Source organism: Chrysemys picta, chromosome 1, assembly GCF_011386835.1.
Source record: "Chrysemys picta bellii isolate R12L10 chromosome 1, ASM1138683v2, whole genome shotgun sequence".
Classification (NCBI taxonomy): Eukaryota; Metazoa; Chordata; order Testudines; family Emydidae; genus Chrysemys; species Chrysemys picta.
The window spans coordinates 274318605-274339262 of record NC_088791.1 but is presented as its reverse complement, the minus strand read 5'-3'; the positions used below and the strand labels follow the sequence as shown (position 1 = coordinate 274339262).

General features: G+C 39.7%; 1 protein-coding gene across 28 annotated transcripts in view; it reads right to left on the bottom strand.

Moving 5' to 3' along the window:
• The window catches only part of MYCBP2 (MYC binding protein 2), a 384804-nt gene that overhangs the window by 169636 nt on the left and 194510 nt on the right, over window positions 1–20658 (bottom strand). For all 28 annotated transcript variants that reach the window (XM_008178543.4, XM_008178544.4, XM_008178547.4 and 25 more), the window contains 6 exons: window positions 18809–19015; window positions 16623–16754; window positions 15757–15935; window positions 10240–10382; window positions 8905–9005; window positions 2745–2963 (listed from right to left, as the gene is read on the bottom strand). In XM_008178543.4, the coding sequence (XP_008176765.1) occupies window positions 2745–2963; window positions 8905–9005; window positions 10240–10382; window positions 15757–15935; window positions 16623–16754; window positions 18809–19015 (981 nt within the window). The remainder of the gene's footprint in view (window positions 1–2744; window positions 2964–8904; window positions 9006–10239; window positions 10383–15756; window positions 15936–16622; window positions 16755–18808; window positions 19016–20658) is intronic.

Below are 20658 nucleotides of genomic sequence, written 5' to 3'. Positions count from 1 at the left end.
CTTGAGGTCCTGTATGAAGTGGTTCTTTGTGCAAGTGTCTGCTCAGATTATCTGCCAATATGTCATGAAGATTTATCAGATGAATTACTGATTATCCAGTGGTGGATACACCAATTCCACAGCACAATAGTTTCTCTGCATAAGGGAGAAGATCTGGCACTTCCTTGTTTCTTGATATAGAACATTGAAGTGGTATTGATCATCACTATTTGGATGTTTTGGGCCTTGATGTGAATCAGACATACTGCTCTGAGCTCTAGGATGTTGCTATGCAGACAAACCTCCTCTTTGGACTACCAACCTTGTACTGTGAGGGTATCCAAATGCTCTCCCCATTTGAACATTAAGGCATGGGGCACTATACTCTTTACAGGAAATGTAAAAGAGGGAGAAAGGAACACCTTGACATATTTGCTGAGTGTCCTTCTGCCAGTTTGGATCTGAATGTCTAAGCTGTGCAAACTGGAATGATAAGAAGACTTCAGCTATCCTCAGATGACAACTTAGATGAAGCTGGGACAGAGAATCACAAACGTCCATGAGGCTATATGGCCTAGCAAATGCAGATGTGTCCTCATTGTCATCTCAGGAGTCTGCCGGGGCTGGATGATCAGTAGACACTTGTTGAATCTGGTTTGAGGCAGATACACCTCCACCATAAAGGAGTCTATGAGGGCTGCAATAGATTCTATTTTCTGTGTAGAAATTCGATGTTATTTGTTTTGCTTATTTTTAGTCCCAACCTCAATAACAGGTACAGTATATATTGATTGTGATCTGCTGAGGAGATTTTCCATGAGCTAGCCAATTCAGAGGTGGGCTGCTGCTACCACTATACACTTTGAAAAATTTCTTGGACATGTTGATAATCCAAAATGGAGCACTTTGTATTGTTAATCTGAGTTACCAACTACAAAACACATGTCATCCAGCCACAGAATGATTTTTTCCCCCTTAAATTACTGATTGGTACTGTCAATATTAATACCAGTTTAAATGGTTTTTGTCCAGGATTTATTTTTCAATTATCTATTTCATATATAAACACTAAACAAGAGAGCCAAAGAGAATGCCACCAGAGTTGAACATATATAGCATCAATCTTAGATAACTTTTTGAGGACAGATTCAGTGGTATGCTTTGGCTGTTTTGTGCTCTCCTAAAACAGTACAAAGTAGCTGAACCATACTGGTGAATCTGATGCTTAGTATGTCAGCATGTAGCTACAGAACTTCGAGACAAGCGAGAGCTGGGGACCTAGTACTCTACCAAGGAACTCTTTACACAAATGTACAGTCTTCCTCATCACCGAGTCATTTCAATCAACAGAAATAAGCATGCAAATTAACTGGAGAGGAAAGATGATGATTGGCTGAGTTGCCTCTAATGTTACAGCAGCCCCATTTAAGATCACCCTAACCTACTGACCTAGAACTGTACAGTTATAACAATTACTAATAAGTTAATTTAATTTCAATATCATTTCCCGAAATGCAACCTATGCATAAGTCATCTATTGGCAACATTTGAAGGAGTATGCTAAAATGTTATTGAGATCATCGGAGACAAAAAAGATCTGACATAGTGTGCTAAGTTTCTTAAATGAACCCTTTTATTTTAATTTTAACTCAAACTAATTAAGAGTTTTATTTGTATGTTGTTTGGAGCTTCAGGGGTTCCATGTATGGAGAAAATATTACAGGGTCAGAAACTCAACTCCTGTAGGAAGCCCCGACAGTTTAAAGCTCAGGTGATTATTTCTATTTTCTGCATCAGCTGTCCTGCTCTCTAAACAGAACATCTTATTTTCAAGAGCAGCAGATATGAATTGCAGTTTGTGTTGTTTCAGTACTTGCAACCTTCTGCTTCATAGTTTTGACTTCATTATGAAACGCATCAACTCTAGAAATGAAAATGATTTATTGAAAACTACAGACAGGGCTTAACCTCTGAGAACTCTGTATCCTAAATGGTGGTCAGATTTGAGGCAACTTCATGAATAATTTTAATTGCCACATCTTCCGGCCAACAAAACAAACTGGTGGTGCTACAGCATCGGGGGTCTCCCCTTGCTCAGAGCTAACATTACTTACACTCAAAGCTCTGATATCAGATTTCATAAGAGTACATTTTTGCACTCAATAAGAATGTTGTGGATATGCATTTGGACTATCTTTACCTATGAGAACAAACTTGTGGGGTATTATCCATTAGGTTCATGAATAGGCAGGAGTTTGCGAGGAGCTCACAAGGAAGGTGTTTCAGTCAAAGCAAAGCATTACACGACTCCCTAGCTTGGTTCCTTTAAACTTTGAAAATGTGACGCATATTAAACTATCCTTTGTCTATTTTGATTCATAACAAGAAATAAAACTTCACATTGTTAAAGAAACCATCTAAACAGACCCTCACTGCTGAACAGAAAATAAATCAGACAGTATGTTACAACAGTGAAAACATCAGGAAACTGAGTTATAGCAACTGTTAAAAATGTGTATACAAAATGAGAATTTAACTAAAAGGCTTAGGTTATGTACAGCTTTGCATCGGCTACCTCGGAACAAGTACACGACTCATAGCATGAGATTCTCATATATAAAATCAAACAACAGTGCAAACACTGTATGCTCACAGCATAGAGACAAACTAGGTAACAATTTTAGAGATGTTTAAAAAAATCTATACATACTTTCAGTTTATGATATGTACTAAAAATCGCATACAGACATAGAAATGGTCCTTACCTTATAGTGAGTAACACAAGCTGGTTTATAAGGGTGTTCACTTTCTATGACAGCATAGTGATTAGAGGTCGTACCAGCTGAGAGCCCTTGTTCAGGTTGGTTTCCTGTGGTGCTGTCTGTAGACTGATTGGGGTTAAAGGAAGGAGGGGCATACTTCTGATTCAAAACTGCCACAGAGGGAAGTAACTGCTGTACTAGGCCAAAGACTTCAACAGCAACCTGTAGTATGACACGGTAGAATATAAAATATTGTATGATATTGGGAGGAAAAAGTCAAAAAGCCTATAGTTCTCTACAGTAATTTTGAGACAGTTCAAAAAAAGTAACACTATCATAGTTCAGTCATGTCATTTTGTTTACTTTAAAAAAAAAAAAAAAAAGAAACCAAAACACCTTCCTCCTCTCCTTTGTGCTTCGGCCACCATTCCAGAGTACATGCTTCCATGGTGATGATAGGTTCTGCTTGATAATGATCCCAAAGCATGTAGACAGATGCACATTTATTTTCATCATCTGAGTTAGATACCGCCAACAGAAGGTTGATTTGCTTTTTTGGTGGTTGAGGTTCTGTAGTTTCTGCATCAGTGTTGTTCTTTTACGATTTCTGACAGCATGTTCCACACCTCATTCCTCTCAGATTTTAGAAGGCACTTCAGATTCTTAAACCTTGGGTCAAGTGTTGTAACTATCTTTAGAAATCGCACATTGGTACCTTCTTTGTTTTTTGTCAAATCTGCAGTGAAAGTGTTCTTAAATCGATCAACATGTACTGGGTCATCATCCGAGACTGCCATAACATGAAATACATGGTAGAATGCAGGTAAAACCACCGAGCAGGAGATATACAATTCTCTCCCAAGCAGTTCAGTCACAAATTTAATTAATGCTTTTTTTTTTTTTAAGTGAGCATCAGCAGCATCGAAACATTTCCTCTGGAATGGTAGCCGAAGCATGAAGGGGGGCACATGAACGTTTAGCATATCTGGCACATAAATACCTTGCAACACGAGCTACAAAAGTGTCATGCGAACGCCTGTTGTCACTTTCAGATGACATTGTAAATCAGAAGCGGGCATTATTACATTATCTCCCATAAATGTAAACAAATTTGTTTGTCTTAGGGATTGGCTGAACAAGAAGTAGGACTGAGTGGACTTGTAGGCTCTAAAGTTTTACATTGCTTTGTTTTTGAGTGCAGTTATGTAAAAAAAAAAAATCCACATTTCTAAGTTAAACTTTCACTATAAAGAAATTGCACAACAGCACTTGTATGAGGTGAATTGAAAAATACGTTTTCTTTTGTTTCGTCTTTTTTACAGTGCAAATATTTGTAATAAAAAATGATAATATAAAGTGAGCATTGTACACTTTGTATTCTGTGCTGTAATTGAAATCAATATATTTGAAAATGTAGAAAAGCATCCAAAAATATTTATAATAAATTTCAATTGGTATTCTATTATTGTTTAACAGTGCGATTAACCGTAAATAATTTTTTTATCAAGTTAATTTGTTTTGCGTTAATCATTTACGTTAACTGCGATTAACTGACAGCCCTAGAAAATAAGATACTGAATAAATAGTAAATAAAAGTTTAGTTACTACATAAATGCGGTATTTTCTTCTTGATCCCTATGCAAACCTCTTACAGACATTAACTATTGTGAATTTAGGGGCATATAAAGTCTTGAATTTAATTATGCTCAGTGGCGGGGATACAAACATGAAGTATGTCCCTCTCCTCCAACTGGGTTTAACTGTAGGGATATTAAAGAAGGTACTAACAGTGATTCCCCCAAGAGACAGTGACCCCCTCATAATTTGGCCCTCACACTTTAAAATCCAACAGTTTCACCAAGTACAAAAATCTCTTGGGTCTTCTGTTAAAACTTGTAAGCTACTGTCTGTAGAAACCATTGATTATATCTATCCTGTGACTACTATGTAAAACTTACAAACAAGTTAACTGACTTTGTTATACAATGTAAACAAACACTATAAGCTGTTAAGTGTCTTTCACTTCATTCAACTGCTCCTAGATCAGACCCCCACCCTCTGTGATTAAAGGGCCGGGAGTCTCAAATGAATTAGCACACACTCTGAAAGTGGTGGAGACAGTAAATTAAAATATGGTTAAGGGATGGAATGTATGCTGATGAATGCTTGATATACATGGATGGTTAGGGAGGTGCCAGCCTAGAAAAGGAGTATCCATCGGCCGAAGAATGTGTCAAGTGGATGACCAGAAACCCCCGGAGGGTAAACTGGGACCCACCCCATCACCTGGAAGGATGAGAAACACAAACTTTGGACAGTGTGGAGCCACCAGGAATGTGCCACTTTGGACAGGAATGTGCCATCTGCTGATTGAGTCAGCAACAGCAGGATGAAACAGCTCCCATAGACTAACATAGGAACTAATTCCTATAAGAATGGACTCTAAAGACTGATGACTTTGAGTCTCTGGTTCTGCTGCCAGCCTCCAGGAGCATCAGGTGCACCTGACACAGACTCGGCTCCATCCTCATGACCAAGATACCTGGCCAGTAACTTGGCATGAGCAACTTCTAGGCTGGTAACTATAACACCTATACAGAACTTGAATGAATGAATCTCTCTCTCTCTCTCTCTCTCTATATATATATATGTATGTGTGTATGTATAAGAAATAAGTAGTCAAACAACGTTGTTTACTTTTATCTTTTGCCTTATCAGTATATTTACAATAAATGTGGCATCTTTGCCTTATCCCTCTTAATAAGATCCTGCTGGTTTTTATTCTATTGGTATAACATAACATCTCTATAAACAATGTAAAATTTACTTCACACCTACGTTTCTAGATTTTAAGCCCACTTCAGAGAAGGGCCATATACATTTGCCATTGACCTTCTGAAGTATAGTGCCATGTACATTCACAGCAATATGCAGATGATTAATAATCATCATAGGCCATAAAAGTTACCAAACTGGGGGGGAACCCCCCACAAATGAATGGAGAATCACCCTCACATATGCATTTGCTAAAGAGGGGCACAGATTTCACCAAGCCAAAAGCAAAGTTATTTTCACATGAAAAAAGCAGGAAAGTCTCTCTTTAAAACAAAGAAATCCCATTTCAAGATCCAGAATCACAGCAATGTTAAAATTTTAAAGCAAACAATGAAATCCCATGAGGTTATTGCTTAATTTGTGAATGGTGAAATAATATCAAATTGTATCAATAAGCCTCATATTTTTGTTACTTTGGAGTGACCAATGCACTGCAGAAGATGGAACGCGTCCATCTTAAAGAATCTTTTGTTATTTTTTTAGTAAAATTAGTTTTGAGGCTACAAGTTACAGCCATGTGGACTGAAGATGTTATAACAGCAGAAATTAAATAGAGTATTCAAGTAGTCAGGGCCTGATGAAATTTATCATAGGGTACTTAAAGAACTAGCTGAGGCAATCTTGGAACCATTAGCAATTATCTTTGAGAACTCATGGAGGACAGTTGAGGTCCCAGAGGACTGGAGAAAGGCAAACACAGTACCTATTTTTAAAAAGGGGGAACAAAGAGGATCTGGAGAATTACAGACCAGTCAGCCAATCCTCAATACCTGGAAAGATTATTTATTAATTATTAAACAATCAATTTGTAAGCACCTAGAGCAGGGATTCTCAAACTTCATTGCACTGTGACCTCCTTCAGACAATAAAAATTACTACACGACCCAAGGAGCGGGGGACTGAAGCCTGAGCCAGCCCGAGCCCCCCTGTGGGGGGGAGCCAAAGCTAAAGCCCAAGGGCTTCAGCCCCAGGCAGGGCGTGTTACCTGAGTCCCAATGCCGAGGGCTGAAGCCCTTGGGCATTGGTCCTGGGACACAGCAAGTCTAAGCCAGCCCTGGTGACCCCATTAAAATGGGGATGCAACGCCCAGTTTGAGAACTGCTGACCTACAGCATAATAGGGCTATAAGGAATAGCGAACAGGAATTTGTCAGGAACAAATCATGCCAAACCAATCATAATTTCTCTCTTTGACAGGGTTACTGGCCTAGTAGGCTGGGAGAAGCAATAGATGTGATATATCTTTATTTCAGTAAGGCTTTTGACATAGTCCCACACAACATTCTCATAAGCAAACTAAGGTCTAGCAGACTGGAAGAAGCAAAAGATCTGGAGAAAGGGGTAAACAGTGAGGTGGCAAAGTTTGCAGACGATACTAAACTGCTCAAGATAGTTCAGACCAAAGCATACTGTGAAGAACTTCAAAAAGATCTCACAAAACTAAGTGAATGGGCAACAAAATGGCAAATGAAATTTAATGTGGATAAATGTAAAGTAATGCACATTGGAAAAAATAACCCCAACTATACATACAATATGATGGGGGCTAATTTAACTACAACTAATCAGGAAAGAGATCTTGGAGTCATCGAGGATAGTTCTCTGAAGACGCAGTGTGCAGCGGCAGTCAAAAAAGCAAACAGGATGTTAGGAATCATTAAAAAAAGGGACAGAGAATAAGACGGAGAATATCTTATTGCCCTTATATAAATTCATGGTACGCCCACATCTTGAATACTGTGTATAGATATGGTCTCCTCATCTCAAAAAAAGATATACTGGCATTAGAAAAGGTACAGAGAAGGGCAACTAAAATGATTAGGGGTTTGGAACGGGTCCCATATGAGGAGAGATTAAAGAGGCTAGGACTTTTCAGCTTGGAAAAGAAGAGACTAAGGGGGGATATGATAGAGGTATATAAAATCATGAGTGGTGTGGAGAAAGTGAATAAGGGAAAGTTATTTACTTGTTCCCATAATATAAGAACTAGGGGCCACCAAATGAAATTAATGGGCAGCAGGTTTAAAACAAATAAAAGGAAGTTGTTCTTCACACAGCACACAGTCAACCTGTGGAACTCCTGGCCTGAGGAGGTTGTGAAGGCTAGGACTATAACAGCATTTAAAAGAGAACTAGATAAATTCATGGAGGCTAAGTCCATTAATGGCTATTAGACAGGATGGGTAAGGAATGGTGTCCTTAGCCTCTGTTTGTCAAAGGGTGGAGATGGATGGCAGAAGAGAGATCACTTGATCATTACCTGTTAGGTTCACTCCCTCTGGGGCACCTGGCATTGGTCACTGTTGATAGACAGGATACTGGGCTAGATGGACCTTTGGTCTGACCCACTATGGCCATTCTTATGCTCTTATGAAATGCGGTCTAGATGAAATTACTATAAGGTGCATGCAGAACTGGGTGAACGATTGTAGTGAGAGAGTAGTTATCAATGGTTCACTGTGTAGTAACTATGGCCAGAGCACTAGCACCTGCTGCAGGTTTGAGTTACTGACATGCTATAAGGGCCTGCTGTGATGCAGCAACGTGGAATGCTGACCTGGGAAGGGAACAGCTCACTGGAGAGTAGCTCAAGCTGGGGAAGGGGCTTGGATGACTTCAGAAGGGGAGGTAGTTGGAAAAAGCTGTTAGAGAAGGAGGAGGGAAGAAGAAGAATCTAGATGCTGAGTTAGTGGATGAACTGGGGCTGGGGTACAAAGTGAGGTTAAAAAAAATGGACATGTTTAGTTTTGAGACTGAAGGGGAACCTGAAAGTGGGATAAGAAGTAATGGGCTTAATCTGCAGCAAGGGAGATTTAGGTTAGATATGAGGAAAACCTTTCTAACTATAAGGGTAGTTAAGCTCTGGAATAAGCCTCCAAGGGAGGCTGTGGAATCCCCATCAATGGAGGTTTTTAAGAACACGATGAACAAACACTTGTCAGGGATGGTCTAGGTTTATTTAGTTGGTCCTGTCTCAGCACAGGGGGCTGGATTTACAGACTTCTCGAGGTCCCTTCCAGCACTACATTTCTATAAATCTATGAAAAAGATGCTAAGAAAACATTGCTATAAATTGGTCTTTTAGATCATAAGTAATATTCTGAGACAACAGTAGAAAAAGGTAAGGGTAGAGAAAGCGCCTATAGGAAATTCTTGTTACCATGGCTGAAAAATCCTAACACTTTTGAGGCAGCTTTTAATGTGTCAAGTGTTCTAAGGTTAATCAAGAATTCACAAGAATACACAAACACAAAAGTGCCTTTCAGACTACACCCATCTCTTATACAGCATTTTAAAAATACATCTGTACAGGTTACTAAAGAACATACCTTGGGAATAGCTGCAGCTACTGGTCCTATGTAGGCTATTATAAGGGGAAGCAGCATTGAAAACAGACTGGAAGAGCTGAGCAATTCTGGAATGTCTTCAGCTAAACAAAGATTATTACAATAATTAGATATTCTTTATAATGAACGTACTATAGCTCTGACAAAATTATTTTTTTCTGTTTTGCCTACTGTATAGTAATGGCTTATAAAGTAAAAACTTATGTTTACAGTGATGCATTTTCAGTATAAATTATTTACATCATAAAGTTTAAGAGTCAACTTAAGAGCCTGCAAAATTCATTTTAAGCTAAAATCCTCATTTAAAACATTCACTGTATAAAAACCTTCATTTGTTAGAGCAGAAATAAATTATTCTGTCAAATGATTACTAAAGGTATAAAAACAGTTTAAGTTCAAAAATAAAATCTGCAACAAATTTCTAAAATATGGTCTAATATTTTAGAGTCAATTAATCCTTATTCTGAAGTAGTAGCCCAAACACTACTTTAATTATTTAAGACCAAATGATAACCTCCTAAAAATGGGGATTTATTGCAAAAATGCTCAAACACATTATCTTCAACAGTTTTGCGGATAAACACAGTAATGAAAAACATGCTGTAATTTATACAGTAGACAGTGGCACCGGATCAGGGGGCGGGTGGAAGGGGCCCAGGGCCCTCTCACTTTTTGAAAATGGGGGTTGTGGTCCATCCATTTTTCACTGGGGCATACCTTGCCCTCTTCCCCTCCTCTTCCCTGTGAGGTCCCAACCTCCTGCCAGGCCAGTGTGGAGCCCGACCAGGAAGCCCGGGCAGCTGTCGGGAACCGCGGCAGAACCTCAACCTGCCCTAGGTGGGGGACCTAGGGAACAGGGACACGAGCCAGGGGCTGCGCAGCCCTAGTTGAGGGTCCACCACAGTTGCCTGCCTGGCTCTTATCATGGCCGGGCTTCGGCTCTGCGGCTCCCCACAGGCGAAGTCGGGTCGGGGAGAGCAGCGCTGGCAGCTGCGGGAAGCGGGTCCCTCCACCAGTCCTGGGCAGGAGCTCCAGGGGGAGGGCAGGGGGTTGCTTTTGGCCCCCCATCCCCTGGGCGGGAGGTGGTTGGGCTCCCCAACTCTGTTCTGGCTTGGCCAGGGAAAGGGTCTTGGGGGGGAGGTCCCCCACTTTTGGGAAGGCTCTGGCACCCTTAACAGTAGACGAATATTCCTGAGGGGCAGGAGGGGGAAGAATTATATGTTAATACTATCTATACTGTAGAGACACTGATCTCACTACCATTAATTCGTGTTGCCAAAGAATAAAACTAAGTTTCAATTAGAAAAAAAGTCTTACCATCTACAGCAAGAGCCCTGTGTAACAGGTCTTTGGCAGCTCGTACCACAGCACTCACAACAGAAATAGCTCTGCTACAGTTTTTATCTTCTTCATTAGCTTTACTTAAAAGCTGTGACTGTAGATCTCCATCATACTCACTCCTGGATAGCAGATTAAGTTAAAGTGAGTTCATAATATACAAATTTTACCTTTAAAAGATATTACATACATTTGACTTTTAAAGCAAATCTTGACAGAGGCTTATTTTAAATTGCACAAAGAAAATCAATTAATTTATAAAGAAAGAGCGAAAAAATGAACAAAATAAATAATACCGCATGTAGTGAGAGACCATGGAAGAAATACCGGGAGTGACAGCTACATAAAAATCTTTCCAAATCAATTTATTTTGATTTGAAGAGAAAACATATATCAAGTTGAAATATATTACTCTATTTAGATGCTTTCTTCAACTCTTCATATCACAGAAACATCCTAATTGCTATACTGGACTAGGTCAATTGTCCATCTACTCCAACAAAAAATTCTATCAGATTCACCACAGGAATGTATAAAACTTCTATAATGGAAATTTTAGTGATAGAACTTCCTCAAGAAATGTTTTTCCCTCCTAATTGAAGGAATAATTTTATGATGAACAGCCCTGGATGGGCAAATTTCCCTACAAGATAATTTTTTTTCTTTGAAAAAGATTATGCTAGGACATAGTGCCTCCCTACGAATTAATGGAGCAGTACACAAAACCTTTCCAGTCATGCACATACGGTGCTAGACAGCTCAGTAGACACTTGGAAAGCAGTCATATGATTTTTTTAAACACACATTTTATTTTAAACCCAAACTGAAACTATATCCAGACTCTGAACAGGGGGAGGGTCTCGACTATCAAACTGAAGAGAAGTCATCAGGTAAGGAAAATGTCCCATTCTATCCTAGATTCTCTATGCTAGCCCAAAACACTTGAGACTTTCCAAAACAACAGTCTAGACCATTAAGTGGAACAAGCATCCCACAATGCTCCACATGATGCTCCTTCTGAATACTGCATTGGAAGAGGCCTGGGCATCCACTCAATAGTGTTTGAAAAAGGCATGGAGTGATGCCCAAGTGACTTCTTTACACCAGCAAAGATGTTTATGCCAATAATTCTGACAAGGAGTTCCTGAGTGATTCTGGGACTTCCTTCCTACTACTGATGTAACCCTCACTGGGGAGTTATTTTATCCAATAAGACAGGGTAGATTTGGCTGTGGCTTTTTCCCTTCTTAAATTCTTCTTTCATGAAGGAAAGCCTCCTTGACTCCCTGAACTTCTGAGTTCTCTGGGACATTCTTAATGTTCTGATCAATCACAAACTAACAGTACTAACAGTTCCTTACTGTTCCTTGGATTAGGACACAAAGGAGGAATACTTATAATTGGGGTTAAAATAAAGAGAGACACTTCAGCCAAATTTCTGGCACTGTCCTAAGCACTTCCTCCTCCTGATGAAACACAATGAAAGAGGCTGAATTTTTGTCAACCAACGACAGGAATTTAAGCGAGAGAGGCCACAGAAAATTCTTTATAATGGCTCAAATGGTAGTTTGGCAAGAATGTTCAGGACCAAGTCTAGTTATGGCAGGGGTTCTCAAACTGGGGGTCAGGACCCCTGAGGGGGTTGCGAGGCTATTACATGGGGGGTTGCAAGCTGTCAGCCTCCAGTGCAAACCACGCTTTGCCTCCAGCATTTATAATGGTGTTAAATATATAAAAATGTTTTTAATTTATAAGGGGGGTGCAGGGTTCACCAATACAAAAGTTTGAGAACCACTGAGTTATGGTGACCTGAAAAGCAGCCTCAGATTCTTCACAGTCTTATGGAAACATATGACCAGAATATGCCCCTAATGGCATTTTATCTAAAGAACCCTGTAAGGTTACAATTACTGCTAAGTGGATTTTCAGTGAACTGGAACTTATTCCTAAATCCAGACTACCCCCCAAAAATATCCAGAACACTGGGGACTCTAGCATTGGAGTAAATTCTTCAATTGTCACACCAAGTAGAGAATACTTGCCAAACCAACACATGATGCACTGTGGTACATTGTTACGGAGAGATCATCAAAATTGAAATTACCATATATTGTTCTGTGGTCACTGACAATGGGCCATGTATTAGGATATGTGCTGTCAATGCATCCCAGAATTGAGGCTCTGCTGCCAGATTTACCATGTCTGCATATTGAGATGTTACAGCCATCTATGCTATTTTTCAGTTTTCTACATACAGTGCCAACTGATTGATCTTTCTATTATTTTTCTGCTCATGTCAGAAGCAAGTTCAACATCTCATTAGCTGTGTCCTTGCTTCTTGGACTTCTTTACAATTTTATGTATCAAACAATGATCACGTTGTGTGTCTGTACCTAACTGGTACCTAGCCATTTATCCTGAGCTACCACATTTCAAAGATAGGCTCCTCTCCCTGACAGGCTACTGCTTTTTCTTAGGTTAGTCTCACTTCAACTTGTAGCCTTTGAAGTTAGAGCTTAAATCTGAAGTTAGAGTCTGAGTTGAACACCTTGCCACTGTTAGCAAGGTGAAGCTGCTGGGCTGTCTCCATTTTAGGCAGGCTGAAACCTTTCTTGTGAGGGGTGGGTTGACCAAGGGAAAAATGCTGCCGGGACAGAGGAGTGTGCACAGTCTACCCGTGAGAGATAAGGGCGACTGCTATAACTCAGCTGGAAGTATCAGGAGCATAGGTGCCATCAGCCAGAACAATGCCTAGAGCTTTTCTGTCCTTTGAAGAAAGGTAGTCTGATTCCTGGAAGGGGAATTCACCTATCCCTAGTCCCTGGACCAAGGGTGAGATATGCCAGAATGGCATGGTTCCCACACTCCCACTGTGTTCACTGACTAGCTCAGTAGAGCACTACCTGTGGATTTTGTGAGGGGGATGCTCCCCTGTCCTGTGCCCTGCTTGGACTTTCTAGCTGTTAAGGGATCTCTGATAGACAACATCTTGTCCTCTATTTTGCCTATTCTTTCCTAGGCCTGATTATCCAAGAGCCAGAAATCTTCAACAAACAGAGCACAAGGTGAGAAAGGCAAAACAAATGTTTTCAATAACTCCCTGAGTATAGCCTGGGATAGCCACACAGTCCCATCATGATTTTTGAGGTCCCCGAACCTCATTTTCTCCTCAATCCTTTGTTATAGTCAGTGAAGTACCGAACTCATCACTTGCTATAGACAGGAACAACTGAGCTTATGAGCCAGAAAGACTTCTATATGCAAAAGATGACATCACCAACAAAGTTTTGTGCACTGTCTCCATCTGCTTGAAAGGAGGAACCAAACACAAGCGTCTGATCTGGCACAGAACATCGAAGAGAAAACACGTTTTCATTAAGTTATCCAGTGTCTGGAACCTTTATCTTAAGTGGTACAGTTAATTTAAAACTCATCAGTGTCTAAGGAATAGATTAAATTATTCCGTTTGTTTGCAGAAGCTGTGTTGTTTTGTCATTATATCATATTGTATTCAGTTAGGTATTAAATAATTTTGTTGTTTCGACCAATGTATTTAGTTCTGAAATGCTTTTTACATTACAAATATGAGTCAACACGGCTTGTATAAAGGGAAATCAAGCCAATCTATTAGAATTGCCAATTTGAATTTTTTGAGGAGGTCAACAAGTATGTGGACAAGGGTGAACCAGTGGATATAATATACTTGGACTTTGAGAAAGCCTTTAACAAGGTCCTTCACCAAAGACTCTTAAGCAAAGCAAGCAGTCATGGGATAAGAGGTAAGGTCCCCTCATGGTTCAGTAACTGGTTAAAAGATAAGAATAAATGGTCAGTTTTCAGAATGGAGAGAGGTAAATAGCGGTGTCCCACATGGATCTGTACTGAGACCAGTGCTGTTCAACATATTCATAAATATTCTGGAAAAAGGGGTAAACAATGAGGTGGGGAAAATTGCAGATGATATAAAACTACTCAAAATAGTTAAGTCCAAAGAAGACTGCAAAGAGTTACTAAGGGATCTCACAAAACTGAGACTGGGCAACAAAATGGAAGATAAAATTCAACATTGATAAATGCGAAATAATGCACATTGGAAAATATAATGCTCTGGATGTCCCTAGCCTCTGATTGCCAGAAGCTGGAAGCGGACGACTGGGGATGGATCACTTGAAAATTGCCTGTTCTGTTCATCCCCTCTGAAGCACCTGGAATGGCCATTGTCAGAAGACAGGATACTGGGCTAGACGGACCACTGGGCTGAGCCAGTATGGACATTCTTATGTAACATCACTTACTGCCATTTAAAAATTAGATACATTTACTACCCCCCAATCTCTCAGTGTAGTAGCTGATTTTTAATAGAACTATATCATTTTGTTAGCAGCTTAGTTTCTTCATTCTCAGATCCTTCAAAATCTTGGATAAACATCTGTTCCTGGAGACTTGTTGCTATTTTATTTATCAGTTTGTTCCAGTACCACCTCTTCTACCATTTTGATTTTTGACAGTGTCTCATTTTTATTAATTGATAAGAAAACATGTCTAGACTAGGTATCTCCCTAGCATACTCTGTGGTGAACAATAACAGAAAAAAATTATTTAACTTTGATACACTGTTCTTATCCTCAGCTTCTCCCTTTACTCCCTGAAAGTGCAGACCCATCAACTATCTCACAGGATTCCTGATTCTGATGCAGAGAACTTAAAGTATTTCTTTATCACAGAGGGAATGACAACAACTCCTACATTGAGATGTTGTCAAAATCAGGCCCTAGGTGTCTGAAGTTGGCCATCCAGAAAATGAGAAACAGAGTTAGTAGCCCCCTGCAAAAAATTTAATTTAAGTAACTCTCCCAGTATTGCACAGAAGTCTGTGGAAGAGCCTTCTCTTGGGTGGCATTCAATGGACTTAACCACTTTCTCTTCCTGTAGTCCCCTGCCTCATTCTAAACACACCTTTCAACTTCTAAAGCAAATGAGGCAGAAGTTCTATAAACAACAGACTCATTTCACTATGCAATCTGATTCTTTGAGGGGTGGGGAGAGTACGGGATAGAGGACTAGTTCTCAGGGGGTGATCCCATTCCAGGAATGATCCCCCTTCAAAATGTTGTACCCTGCATGAAAGATAGAGGGAAGAACAAATGCCACTTACTGATGCTCCAAAATCTGGCTTTAAAAGCCAGGATAACAATGGACAAAGCAGGAGAGCTAAGTTACCACAATGTTTGCCAGACTGGAGCACAAAATCTGAAATGAGGGCAGAAGAAGTGTAGCCTTGCACCAGAGCCTCATGGACAAATCTAAACTGCCTCCAATAAAACAAAGCTAAAAACAACATAATTGAGTTGGAAGAGCGAGATATTGTTCTAACCAAAGCTGCTATCTCTACAAAATTAACTTAGATTTGTTAGTGCCTGTGAATTCTCATAAATGGATTTATGTTAAGTTTTTATGGAAAAAAAATGTTTTAATCAAGCATGAGAGCTCACAGACCTGTAATAAAGAATCTGTGGAATCTGTCCTCGTGTCTGATTTGTGCCATTACTGCTCAGGCTACACGTGCTGAACGTAAATGTCACACCATCTGGACACTGGACTGTGGTCATTCCCCCGTCTCCATTGGCAGTGCGGCTTCCATAGTTCCTCAGACGAACTGCATATTTCACATTTTCCTTCAAAACAAAAGCCAGAAACAGCATACAATATTAGACTGGTACACAAAATTTGTTTCATAATAGTTCGTAGTATTCATGTTGAAAGCACATTTTCTACTTAATATAATTTTATTCAATTATATAAAAGTAGTACATGGTCGAAAAGTATTTTATACATACTAACTTTCAACTTAAGGGAATACTCTAAAAATAAAATTAAGTGGAAAAAAGTGTGGCATCTAGTAAAACTCAGAACTTGTCTGCCCTCAAAGTTTTTGTTCACAGTGATGTAAACTGTATTATTTCTGGTTTCTTTAAAAATAACTAAAAGGTAACATACCCCATTGACTAGAAACTCCAGAAAATTAGCTGCCAGTATATATCTAAAACTATTTTAATTAGTGCACAAGTTACATTCTATTGAACACTGACACTCAAAAATAAGATTTCATTCATTTTAGAATTTGAACTTGACACTTATTGGGTAGCTAATGAAATGAGTTTTCTCTAGATATGTTGTTTTTTTTATTTCTCAACAAAACAATATAAATTTAAATGAAGCATGTACTTTTCACATCTATATAAGAAACAGAACCACAGCTATTTTTCAACACCAATTCAACTCTAATATTTAATTTTTTAGAATAAAAATCCAGCATTTACTGACAATAAATGGGGAATTACACAGCTTTGCCTTTTATTTACCTTCAGAGGCACAACTTTGTCAAGTCTAATTTCAGATATGTCGCTGGGGGAATCATCTGTGGTGTATGTTCCTTTTACTAACTCTAAGGATGTCCATCTATGGGAATGAGTTGAATCTCCAGCATGATCACTCTAGTTTGAGGAAATATAAAATCAATTTTTAATTTGTATAAAATGTAACAATCTATTCAGATTATGCACTTTTTCTAATAATTATACTTTCAAAGTTACTATGTCAGAACTCTGTGTACCACAAATACCACTGTTTTTAAAGAGCTAAAAACCCTTCAGCAAATAAATAAGAGCTCATTTACGCCAAAAACTTAGGTCAACCTAGCTACGTCACTTAGGGCTATGAAAAATGTCACACCCTCTGCGACAGAAAAACCCCTTCTGTCACTGTAGCAAGTGTATATACCACAGGGCTGCTGCAGCTCCACAGTTGTACCACTGCAGTTTGTAAAGTAGATGTAACCTATGGCTCTCCTCATAAAAAGTGACAGGTTTCAGAGTAACAGCCATGTTAGTCTGTATCCGCAAAAAGAACAGGAGTACTTGTGGCACCTTAGAGACTAACAAAGAGAATTTATTTTCCCACAACTGCATGCTCCTACCATTCAGAACCCAAGTTCTGTGCCCAAAAGTGAACAACTAGGACTACAGGTGCACCAAATCACACCTTGTGTCTTCACTAGAATGAAGGTATTGCCACGATACTTCTGCACAATATGTTGTCTTGGGAGCAAAGGACTTAATTCCAGTTGCAAACAGATTTCTGCATAGCAGCATTTTGAATTACCTCTGGCTGTAGTCTATGGCTTTTCTTTTTGGTATGAATCCAAAAAGAAAGTTGATTATGATACAACTTTATATCATAATCACCTATGATAGATTGGTAGGTGAGCCCTCCGTAGCATGTTGCACCCCAGACCAAACTCTCATATATTGTTTGCCTTTTTTTGGTCAATTTTCTGTCTATGCTATTTTATCTCCTCCTTCATTTTTTCTTTTCTGTACATGTTGCTTTCAAAAAGATTTCCTCCTCTATCCCCATCCCCCTTTGTTTTGTTTCCCTTCTTCTGGGGGTTCCCTCTGGTTTCTCCTGTCCTACCGAACCCCAAACTCTCCTAGGTGTTTTTCCCCCTTTTCTCATCACCAGAAGGCTACATGCCATATGGAGTAGGAACTGATCATCTACGGACAGATTCAGAGGCCAGAATACATGTGCTTTTGCATCTGAGATGAGTGCCACAAAAGCAAAGAACAAAAATTTGGGGTGATTTACGGATTAATTTTTTGTAGTACAGTAAGGCCTCGAGGTCATAACATATCAGGGACCCATTCTGCAAGGAGCTAGTACAAACACATGGTAAGAGACAAGACCTGTCCTGAACATCTAAGAATCTAAACCAAAGGATGAAAGGAAATATTACCCCTCATTATACAGATGGTGATCTGAGTCACAGAGAGATTAAGGGCCTGATCCAAAGCCTATTGAAATATATAGTAGGACTTCCATTTATTTCAGTGGGTTTGGATAAAGCTGTAAGTGACTTCCAAAGGTCACAAAGGAAGTCTATGTCACAGATGGGAATTAATGCAAAACTCCTGAGTCCCAGTGCATCATTGTAATAAAAAAAACCATCCTCTCACTCTCAGGGAATATCTGACCCACAATTGTGCACGTGAGTGTCTTCCAAGTATGGCTCTATTAGGGTTAATTGAGAAAGCAGGGGAAGATGGAGGATGGCTTTCAGAATCCAACTGCTGCTTTACTCATAGTTAAAGGAGTACATTTGCAAGGAGGAAGGGAAACAACTTTACTCTCACTACGATTCTGTTTCAGATTTCCCTCCGCCACACTTCCCCTCCCCAAATAGGCTGCCATTCCCACCCCTCAGGGTGGGAAACAACATATCTATATACTGATAAAACTCAGCTGAAAGAATATGACCTCCCTTTACCACAGCTTCTCTCTTTCCATACTTTAGTGCTATAATTGTATTTATTAAATCCAAAGAATTTTAAGATTTTATTTGGAATAATGCTACTAATATTCATACTAATATTAAGTTGTAACATACTGTATTGGTGCACTGATATCTTGGAGAGTAAAAAGATACATGTCCTACTTTACCATATATTATTTTTGTTTGGATTTTTTTTTTTTAAAGTGCAATACTTACATCATCAACTAACACCTCCAGCTCATATTCATGAATTCCTCCGCCTCCATAAACAGAAAACCCTACAACAACTACACCAGGTTTGTCCACAGAGAAACAGATTGCATCAGGGGACCCATTACCAGTATTCCAACTTCTTCCCTGACTTGTTTTAGTGAATCGGTTTGTGCTGGATTTGACAGAATGAAGGGAGTTAAGTCCATCAACCTGTAAAGAAATAAATATAAGCAACAACTAGCATATACTGTTTTAATGGAAGAAAGCAAAATTATCTCAATTATATAAATATTTTAACTTAGTAAATGTAGGAAGCAGGTGTTAGAACATCAGAGACTCACAAAAGAGGACTTTATTGCAACTTTAGTTAAAAATAAAAAGATTTATAGTAACTGCATCTTTTTCTCAATTTGTCTAAAATATCTGACTAAATATTTTTAACAAAACTAAGCAGGAAATATTTTAGAGACTTAAAATATTTTAATGTCATGTTAATGACATTGTTATTGTCATGTATCACTTCTGTCACTCTTAGCAGATCAAATGAATCACTTTATTCATTCTTAAGGGGTCAAAAAGTGGACCTGCTGCAAGCCAGTAGAAAGGCCTGATTGTCTTGAGAGTGAGGAGGCAGTCAATACCAGGATCCCTGCACAGTCTTTGGAGAGAAGAGATTTTGTTGTGCCCAGCTAGGGAAATGCCTTAATTAAGCTAGGTAACATTTTCTGGTGGAGTCTTTTCTGCTGTAGTTGAAAACAGTCCAACTGGACTCCGAAAATGAACACTGTAGGTCTGATGCCTATCCAAATACCAGGCTGTGATGTGGAGATAGTCTGGGTTGTCATATCTGATCCCACCATTCTCCTGATTCAGCAGATCTGGGAAGGGCTAGATGCTGATGAGAAGATTGAAGATTTGCAGGAGGTACAGAAACCAGAATTGCCTGGGCCACTTGAGTGCTATCATGATTGAACAACTTCAGCTGAGCGCAAGGACTAGCCAGGCCAGCCTCCAGGCTGATTAATGAGCTCAACTGAGTTGTGATAGGATTGCCTGATTGACAGGTCCATTTGATTGGCTGAAGAGAGCCAGCAGGCCTCCTGTTAAGCTCAGCAGCATCTGGTCACCAACTACTCAATGCTTTTTGCCCACAGCTGTGACCACTCTTGCCTCTGCCTGCTATTGTCTTTCTCTAGCCCTGATCCTATCCTGCTCCAGCCCTGCGTTCCCTTCCCTGCTCCTGGCTCTGACCCTTGGTCCCCAGATCCAGTCCCTGATGCCCTCAACCCAGTTCTAACTATTCAGTAAGACTGCCGATACCTGCCCCTGACAGGTGCAATGAAAATGAATTGTGAATCACCAACTCGTGGTCTATGGAGATGTGTCTGCTGAAATTGTCTGCCAGAGAGTTTTGTGCATGAAGGAGGTACATCACTAAAAGAGTGGAGTAATTCCAGGTACACCAGTTCCATAAGTGGATGACCTCTATACAGAAAGAGATTTTACTCCTTGTTTGTTTGTTTATAGAGAAGACAGTCATCATATTGTCTAACATTATTCAGACAGGGCAGGACCATGGAAGTGGGAGGAAAGCACTTTAGGCCCTTCATACTGCCCATAGTTCTAGGAGATTGATATGTGATCAAAAAATGTAGGCAGATCCAAGTCTTTAGGGCCCAAGCATGAGATCTCATCCTGCATTTGCGAGAGTGCCCCTCACTCTCATGAAAAGCCTGAGAGCTCATGCTTGGAGAGGCGCTGCTTACAGACGGAGGCCTGTGTACGGGTGGGGGGAGGGGAGTACTCTTGGTCTAGATCTGATTGGGGTCTCATGGCTTTTTCCATGAGGTGCT